Source organism: Ornithodoros turicata, chromosome 4 (assembly GCF_037126465.1).
Source record: "Ornithodoros turicata isolate Travis chromosome 4, ASM3712646v1, whole genome shotgun sequence".
Classification (NCBI taxonomy): domain Eukaryota; kingdom Metazoa; phylum Arthropoda; class Arachnida; order Ixodida; family Argasidae; genus Ornithodoros; species Ornithodoros turicata.
The window spans coordinates 59,203,730-59,213,190 of record NC_088204.1 but is presented as its reverse complement, the minus strand read 5'-3'; the positions used below and the strand labels follow the sequence as shown (position 1 = coordinate 59,213,190).

General features: G+C 43.7%; 1 protein-coding gene and 1 long non-coding RNA gene across 4 annotated transcripts; one reads left to right on the top strand and one right to left on the bottom strand.

Annotated features, from left to right (window-relative positions):
- Nucleotides 1-2,784: 2,784 nt before the first annotated feature.
- On the top strand, nucleotides 2,785-4,009 carry LOC135393242 (uncharacterized). The gene is made up of 3 exons (XR_010422549.1): nucleotides 2,785-3,261; nucleotides 3,341-3,562; nucleotides 3,710-4,009. It is a non-coding gene; the product is annotated as an uncharacterized LOC135393242 (long non-coding RNA).
- Nucleotides 4,010-5,538: 1,529 nt separating this feature from the next.
- On the bottom strand, nucleotides 5,539-8,876 carry LOC135393241 (uncharacterized). Of its 3 annotated transcripts, none has more exons than XR_010422548.1 (7): nucleotides 8,717-8,876; nucleotides 8,044-8,230; nucleotides 7,741-7,986; nucleotides 6,676-6,847; nucleotides 6,445-6,587; nucleotides 5,688-5,835; nucleotides 5,539-5,603 (listed from the first exon to the last, which is right to left on the bottom strand). XR_010422548.1 is itself a non-coding variant. In XM_064623725.1 (7 exons), the coding sequence occupies exons 4-7, from the start codon at nucleotides 6,684-6,686 to the stop codon at nucleotides 5,591-5,593; spliced, it is 315 nt and encodes a 104-aa protein (XP_064479795.1). In that variant the 5' UTR covers nucleotides 6,687-6,847; nucleotides 7,741-7,986; nucleotides 8,044-8,230; nucleotides 8,717-8,803; the 3' UTR covers nucleotides 5,539-5,590. The 3 variants fall into 3 exon arrangements, 2 of the variants coding, with proteins under 2 accessions (XP_064479795.1, XP_064479794.1); XM_064623725.1 differs by having other exon boundaries at nucleotides 8,717-8,803; XM_064623724.1 differs by lacking the exons at nucleotides 5,539-5,603; nucleotides 5,688-5,835; nucleotides 6,445-6,587; nucleotides 6,676-6,847 and having other exon boundaries at nucleotides 7,695-7,986.
- Between the last annotated feature and the right edge of the window lie 585 nt (nucleotides 8,877-9,461).

Genomic DNA, 9,461 nt, shown 5'->3' with positions numbered 1-9,461 from the left:
TACGAGGTAGCTCCATTTCAGAAGCCTGAGAACACTCAAAGCAATTAGTGTGCTAACATCAGATATGGTGTACAGCATTACATATTTGCTTTTGCTAGGGCAACTAAGAAGGGTGGATAGAAAGGCAGTTACAACCTGTTTCCACAAAAGACACTCAGATTCATTAGCAATTTCCTCTAAGAGAGCCAAGGCTTTTTCTAGATTACTAGAACATGGGTACCTGGTTATAAATAACAAGAATTCATCTACCAGAAGTCAGTGTTTCACACACCCTGCTTTCCATCAACACTATTAAAAGGTGTGACCCCCAAACCTGCACAAAATTTCTGGAGAGTCTTTACTGGACACTGTTGCTGTCCCTCTCACCAGGTGCTCTCTATGAACCCAATTCACAGTTCTGGATGCACTGCCTGAGCTAACTGCAGCATGCTTTCCCAACACGAATGGTAACTGCTATGAGGAGTGTTGTACTTACTGAAAGCAACATGAAATGCTGTACCTTGACAGGTAACGTTGATATCCTTCTTAAGACCGTAGAGAGATGTTCCTTGCTCCCTTTCTTCCAAATCTTACTATCAGACGCAAGCCCACTTGCCACCAAGCCAATGAGATGTGCCTCACAGTCAGTGCAATCAAGGGAATCAATCACTGAGGCTCAGAAAAGCTGTTTTCCATCGGGATCTGATCCAGCACCGAGCCGTGAGTAGCCCCGTGAAAGTACCAGGGTTTCTTCGAATTTTAGATGTGCCAGCATTTGTTTTCCTCCCCTCCTTCTTTTTATGTAGTAGCTGATTACTTTAGCCTTGTACTGCTTTGGAGATTGTGGAGATGATGTAAGAGGTGGAACTAGGCTTTATGCAAAATGAGGCAAAGTGTGACTATGTACAAATTTTCTGAGAATGTTTATGTATCATTCACACAAAGAGAGCATACGTGTTACATCTTTTTCCGGTTTTGATATTTATTTATTTATGAATATGTCTCAAAGGCCATTGCAGGCATTACATGAGGGGGGACATCAACATGGGTCACTTAACAAATACGGAAGTTACAAGGAACATACATATTTGGAAGACAAGACTCTATTTTTCGTTCGTTCATCAGTCTTGCTCAAGAAATTGTTCACTGTAGCAATGGTACACAATGTCACGAAAGGAGTGCTCATCTATCGTTCCGCAAGACTCATTAAAAAGGACTAGTGTTGTGTTTCAACACAACATGTTGAACTCATGAACCATGCATCATCCTTAGAGCTATAGATCATCCTAAATACAGATGCTGAATTATTTTAAATGTGATAGACGAGCTGTGCGAAGAGGTACCCCCAGTTAGGATCTTGGGTACTTGAAGCCTGTGGCATTTTCTGTGGGAAAGGCTTGCCAGACCCTCTTCACTGCACAGGCTGGGATGACCATGATCTTGTTTTTTCCAAGCTTGTGCCATACTCACCTTGCAAACTGGCGATACGCAGTGTATCTGCATCGTCTACACAGATGTACATAAAATATAGTTTAGGCAAATAGGTAACCGGTTACAGTACAGTGTGTGTGCATTGTCATTTCTACATGTACCTGAGAGTAACTGCAGTTTACCTGCCCACACCTTGTACATTACTACACATGCTGTGTTCTTTTAGAACCCAAAATTGTTTTGCTTTTCACTGAATCGACAATCAAGAACACTCAATATCGCTAAAAACCTACGCTAAAACCTTATGCACAGGGCAATACATAAAAACGTGACTCAGGACACAGCACACTGACAATTACAAAACTGCCTATATTGGTTTTCTCCAGTTCAGAGTCATGTACTGTATAGCCTTTTTATGTGCTGCGCCCTGTACTGGAGTTTTTAACGACTCTATTGCAGGACCAAACCAGTTTTGGGCGCCCAAATTTTAACATAGTTCGACAAGGACACATGTGACTTACTTGTGAATACAGTCGCTCATAGGTTCGCGCTGCCCACGGAGTTCAATATGCGACCTTCAGGACAGTCATATTGAAGAATAGAAGTTGGAAATCTTTGTGGGTTGTAATGCACTCATACTGCAGTCATTCGGCAGTGTTTTCGAGCTCCTTGCAGCACAAGCATTCGATCTCCTTCGGCATTATGACACACCAGCCACACCGGCACCATGAACAGCAAGTGCGCATTAGATATCAGAACACGAAATTTCTGAGAACGTTTACATGTTCGATCACAGTGTGCGTTAAAAAGCTCATCGCTTACCTGAAGACAGTCGACTCATGCTGTTTGCTTCATCTGTAACTGATGTTCGTAGAGCTCTAACTTCGTCTCGCATTCGCGGCATCGGCGACGTTTCGAAAGCCTACCGAGCTGTTCAGCACGCAGAATTTTCTTCTCGACGTCTCGATCGCAGAAAGGTCAGAAAGAAGTTCCGGGCTCGAAGTCTCCGCATTTCTGCCTTCGACGTCCATATTGAAGATCGCTTTCCGGACGGATGCCGGCGCTCTCACAAACTCACTAACAACAGAACTTCCGGTCCGGGCGCCCAATGAAACGTGGCCCTCGTGACTTCGTCACACACACGGAAATTGGCGGATGTCCACTGCAAAGAGGCTAGATTTCGGCCCCGATTGCGCGAGTTGAGGGGGAAAAGCGAAGCCGGTTTTCAGCTCCCTGTTTGGCAAACTTTGCCTCCGCGCAGAGCCAAAATATTTCGCGTGTGGCTTGGAGGCATATTATACCTTCGTAATAGATGCAAACGAAATATTTGTCGAACTTCTGGTCAGAGTCCCTTTAAAGGGACTATCGCATCCATCTCGGTCGATTCCGAAACTTCAGTACCACAATATTTCTCAGTGCCCTCTGACAAGGGCAGCGAAAACCCCAAGTGAATAGGTCGCGTATATGCTGAGCAATCTAATGAAATACATCGAGAGAGCAGACGACGCATAATGAGGTCCCTCTCCACCGTCTCTCCACAACGCCTTGATAACGTCATGCCCAACAGCGCCAATGAGAGCGCTTCTTCCTGCACAGCTGATCGGTGGGGCCGCGGGGCATCTGGATGCGAGGCGGCCAGCAGACACCAAGCGTAATGTCGGAATCGTCGGAATACGAAAGTGACGTCGCGTCGCTTCCAAGTGATTCTGAGGACTACAGCTCCGAAGAAATTGTGCTCGACGACGACCCTTATTCCACAGACCCTCTACCACTTGACCCTGCTGCAGGTCGTGCTGCAGGTGAAGGTGCAGCCAGTGAAAGCGAGCCGTCCGATAGCGACGACACTTTCAGGTACGCCATATCCCGATCATATCATATCTCATGATGATTGTGCACTGTTAAGCATTTTGACATTTGTCCACTTGGACAGATGCCTCTGCACTCGCTGCAGTCCAGTGGAACCCGATGAACGCCGGTGCTGCAGTTCTGTTGATCGGGTGTCGGCTGTCTGTGAGGGTGCCGGGGTCAATTGTATCACCGATCACCCACTCTTCAATGACATTTGTCTGCGGAGGGAGCTCCTGGTTGTTTATGCACCAGTGTTTTGCCGGGATGACCGTCGCATGCGTGTTCTCGAGCCATCTGACAATAGGTACTGTGTCTAAAACTTCTCATACGTCGTAAATGTCGTGATTTCATGCCACTTTCGTTTCGAGCACATGGATGTGTGTTACTAAAAGTTTGCTGCTCTTAGTCAAGCAAATCAATATTTTGTCTCCTTTATTATTGTTTCACACAGACGTCTCCGATACAGCGCGTATTGCGCGTTCACAACATGGATTCATGGATACCTTGGGATAAGAAACCGAAGGCAGATTCCAGGATGTGCTGTTCGAAGAATCAGGACGTTGTTCCCGTCAGTTTCATATACGGGATACTACGAGTAACACCAGGCATATCTCCCATGTGTCATATATTGTAACATACTTTACTTTTCATAACACCTTTCAAATTCAACTCGTGCAGCAGGGTGTTTGCTCTAATTAACGTGTCCAGAGGTTTTATCTAAAACGAGTGCTACTTTTGAGCTACCTCACCAAGAAACTGGAGCTGCTAGTGGAAGCATTACCTGTTTCTTACTGAAGAAATAGGTACTGCTTCACTAGCAGCACCTGTTTCTTAGTGAAGTAGCTGAAAAGTAGCGGTCGTTTCTCTTTTGATGCTCGCTTTAAATATAATTTCTGGACACGTTATAGCTTTAATTATATATGCTTTCATTTTAGGACTCATCAGTGTCATTGTTGTTTGTGCATGTTCATGTAAGGTGCTTTGCTATTAGAAGATGTAACTGTATACACAATCAAAACCTCCATGATCAAGAGAGAACTGATGTTCTGAGGCTGGCACAACATAGAAGGGACAATCACATACAAGGCCTCAAGTTGCCTAAGAAATTAACGATGAAAGATGGAAGTCACTGAAAAGGTTAGTCAGGCTGTAGGACTCGAACCCACATCTTCTGGATTACCGGTCCAGGGCTCTACCAATTGAGCTAACACGCCTTCTCAGCGACTTCCAGGGTGCGTCATCTGAAGGGACAAACCAGTCACAGTAATCCAGAAGATGTGGGTTTGGGTCCTACAGCTGGCTAACCTTTTCAGTGACTTCCATCTTTCACCTCCATGATGTTTGCTTTCCATAACCACGTATGGTGAAGAAATGTTGCAGAGCGAAGTCACAAATTATTGAGCAGGTCATACTGTACGTCATATATGTGCATGCACAGTTCCGAAGGTTTGGACCCTTTGTTTCACTTCAAGAGCAGTGTACAGACTTAGGTCGCATACTGGAATGTGTAAACAATTTTCATTGAGAATCATTTGAAAGTACAAACCACAATGAGGACAAGTACTGGTGCAATACACATTTTGAATAGTCTATCCAGCTTCACCATAGCGAGGTTTCTTTTGTACGGTGTTTTTTACCTATGTTTACAAAGAAAAAAAAACCTATGCTTTTTTTCCCTTTAGCCTGGATTTATGCTTTATTTCTAAATGGAGGGTAGAGTTATTGCCGGTGTGTGTATTGCCACAGTTTTGTGTATATGGAAGCTTTCTGAACCTGATACATATATTAAACATTTCGAACAAGAACTGATTGTATTTAGTACATTTTATTTCCTCATTCTTGCTATATTTTCAGTTGCTATGTAGGGAGCTGGCATTATGGTTCATGTTGACAGGATGGTAACAGGTTCTTTTCTTCCATACGAGCAGTGCGAGCTCGATGTGCTGAAAAAAGTAAAAACACAAATTTAAGACAAAGATAACAAAACTTACCATCATATGCATATCGGAGCCCGATACCACCATATTCTTGAATCCTTAGTGTGTCCTCTGTGCGCTGAAATTGTAACTGGAATTCCAATAAAAGTCACACAGGTGCGCATATGGTTCATTAGATGTTATTAATAGCCACAGAAGGAATTTAAAAAAAAAAGCAGTTCATTTGAATCAGCAACACAATTCAGAAAAGTGTATGCAGCTGGACCAAAAACAATAATGAGCACTTTGGTGGGTTCATAACGCAACGCTTGTCTCTGCATAAACCTTGTGGTGGCCCTGAAAGGGCCTTTTTTTAGCTTAGTTTCAACGTTCAGTGTGTGATGCAGGTGGGAGCCTCATTTCTGGAACCTAAAAATAAAAATTCACAATATATAACAACATCAAGCCATGACAGTATGTGAGCAATATATGGTAGGAAAAGTGTGCACAAACCTTGCCTGATGCTTCACGACTGCTTCTGTAAGGCTTGGCCTCTCACCATATGTTGATGACCGCGTTGGCAGAGTTGCCACAGCTCCAGACTCCCTTCTGTGCTCCTGAATGCGTGTCAGCACCTCAGCAATCAAGGCTGATGCATAACCTATCCAATAAGAAGATGGGAGTTTGCACGAAAACTATCTGATCAATGCACTGAAAATTGTCCTGCTCCCCATTGAACGGGATGTTTGATGAGACACTCACAGCTGAATAATTCAAAAATAGGTAATGGTGAAGCAAAGTGTTTATGGACAGAGGGATATTCCTTGCCCAATGATCTGACATTAATACTAGATTTGAATATTTGATCTCACTGTGGGACTCAATATTTGTAACATGTACAGTGGATTTCAGGAAGGTTCCTTTCCCATATTACTCCTATCTCACTTGTCTGAAAGTTGCGAAGGCACGGTTTCACCAACGTCAATTTACATTTCAACCAAGATCTCTGGTCCCTTAACTTGAATTTAACACATAACTGTTCATCACTAAAAAGAGTCATTGTCACTGAAACGTTCATCACATGACCATCTAGCATTTGTAAAGAAAGAATTGTGTGTTAACTTTACGTTTTAGCAACCCTTGATCTCGGTTCAAAGTTACCCAGCGTTGGTGTAACTGGACAGTGTGGTAATTTGTTGGCAAATAAATAAAACTAAAACTCAACGACTGCAACATAGCTTCATTCATGATGCATGCAACCAGCACATACCATAGCTAGCACTCTCCTTCAGAGGTACAGCCACCCACGTCTTCTTAACCTTCAATGCCTTGAGACGGTACTGCTTCGCGCCTTCCCTCTCCAACTGGACACGGTCTGCATTCTCGTTGAAGTGGATGATCGCCAACTGTGTCCTACAAGTGGAGTACATTACATTCTTATGATACCCTTTGTCACCGTGCTGGACTTGGCTCCTTGCTCGTGGGTCCATACGCTTCATACCTAGCCACCATCCCCTCGTCAGAAAAAGCGTAGGACTTCGGCAGGAAGTGGATGAGGACACTGTGAAAGGCCTTCAATCCATATGTCTGCTCTTGTGAGGACAGGAATGGGATATCCTTCAGGAGTGCAGGTGACAACAGGATGTCCTGGACTTGCCTGTACGTCTCTGTGTCTACAATTGTGTGTTGTCAGGTGCTTGAAATGTTCATCATGTACACTGAAAGGTTACAGCCCCTACGTTTCTGCAGTGATAATTTCAAATATACTGCGAACGACAAACTGATAATCTGCAGTTGTCTACAGGCAAAAAAGAAATAAAAAAAGGGGCATGTGCTGGATCTTAGTGCGTATAACAGTTCACAACTGATAGACAAACAGTTTCTCAACAGAAAAGAATCTAGTTATCTCTCCGATACTAAAAGTCCTTGACACTATTCTCCAGGCATAGTGCCATGCATCTGCTGTGCTCATGTATTTGGTATTTGAGTTTCGCATTTTTAACACCTTTGCTTATTCCAGAGAGATGCAAAAACACCCACCAACCATGGCTTCCAGCCAAGCAGGTAGGCAGTCAGACAGGCCCATGCCTGCCTGATCACTAGCTATGAGCTATCACTAGCTACTACCGATACATTAATATGAATACAGGAGAGCCACATATAAAAGTTTATCCTTATTGGCACGCAGTGCTCACAATAATTACTTGGATGCAAGGAAGGATCATTGTGTGTGCCTATGTTCACATTTCATTTTAGTAAATTTTAAACCAGTTGGTCTCTCTTGTCCCCTTGCTGAAGGCAGAAGAAAGAATTTACTGCGTAAAGAATAAGAGATAAATAATCCTCAAGATCTTACCACCACCGAGATCGTGGATCAGAGAATGTGAATGAGGCTGCAGTATAAGGTGTGCAACATATTTTTTTTTGTGTTTTCAATTGTGTTAATTTTGTTGTAAGATTTTGGAATTTGTGGTGTATTTCACCCATAAGTGTCAGTAAGGAAAACTTTTCTTACTTCGCTACTCTGTATATAATGTTTTACAAACTGCAAAATGTCAGTGTTTACCTTCTCTGAGCCATTGACGTGGTTCAGAAAGTGCGCCGTGGTAGCAAATCGGGTACAACGGGTTGTCGTGCTCATGGATGTCAACAATGTGGTTAACTGCTGACACCCACTTTGCAAGACATAGGTCCCCATCATCCCCGCTTGTACACGGACACTAATATGCATGTCTCGTCAAGCTATCAATCCAGAGCTGCACAACTTGGTGTTTCGTTGAGCGACTGAGAGCCAAGAGCTTTTTCTTGACTCCTGTTGGATGTTATCACGTGTGACATAAAACTCCCTCCAGAAAATTACACCACTTACCTTTGACAACATGCCACACATCAAATCTATGCTTTATGTGTGGGCACAGTCGCCTTAGCATGGCTTTGATGCCAGAATGGCGGTCAGTAACCAAGGTGTCCACAGTCATGTCATGTACCTCGAGAAAGGCGAGGCATTTCTGTAGATCATAGGCTTCCATTGCATTGCTGCTGCTGACCTCAGTAGACTGCATAGGAGGGAAGGTCAGGGTCAGACATTGTATGTGAGGCACTACAACGAATTGCCATACTAGTATTAATGAGATACTTTTGTGAATAATGCGGCAAGTAATTTATTATTTTTCCAAGCAATTTGTGAGTAATTTCATTACGAGTGAATACTCTGTAATAGATAGTAATTAATCGTTTTGACTAAGCTTGATTTATAGACAGTCTTTCCTGTCGTCCATGCTATTGCACTACAATAGGTGATGGTCACTGAATGTAGCATTTCATATGTGCATTCTAAGTTTTGCCTGGGGGCACTTTAGTCTGGTCCTACTACAGCCTGCTGTATCCACACTTCACATTGGACAATTAGGCAAAAGCGAGTCACTTTTGAATTCCCAAATTAGAATGTAACATGACCAAGCTGTTCTATTGTAGGTGCTTTTTTATCCATGATAACTTTTGTCACAAAACTTTTCTGGTGTCCACAAAACAACTTGAGGTACCTTAACCAACTCGAAGTGCACGATACGGTTGGCTGCAGTCTCCAGAAGCGTGTAGGTGCCATACAATGCAGTGTGGCCGGGTGAGTCACACCTGCCATCCCCGGCAAGGGTCAGGGGCAGTGGCCGAAGCTGGTCAAGGACCTCTGCTTGTCTCATGAGGTAGACCTAAAAACATTTTCGGATGAGTGCAAATTGAGGAACCCTGGGTACACATGGTAGATGACCCATGATTGTCAGAGAAATAGTGGTAAAGCCAAAACCGTACTAGACTGCCTGCCCTACAGCATTGCATTTGCAATTGATTGAAGCACCTCCAAAGGAGGTTCGTACTATACGATCATAGCACAATCACAGAAAAATAGTTGTTTTTTCTACTTTTTACTTTGACTATTTGCTGAGGGAACTCAAGGCACAGCCAATAATCTAAGCAGCAGGAAAAATCAGGGCCATACACTCAACGCAAACATATCACGTGCCCCTTTTATCCCACTCTGTGTGGCATGTCACAGCAAAGTCATACGTCACGTCACAGGACTCGCATCATTCACAGCAGGAAAGAGGTGCTCCTTCTGCGTTCGAAAGTACTGAGACATTGTAAGTGTTGCCATCTTCATAAGCTCAAACATCCTAAACGCTTTTGAGATGTTCACAGCTGAGAAGAGGATTGCAGAGCAGACCAGGACGTTCCCCAGTGGTCGGCCCCCCAGCCAAGGTTGGCTGTGCCAAGACCGTTCCCTCCCACACT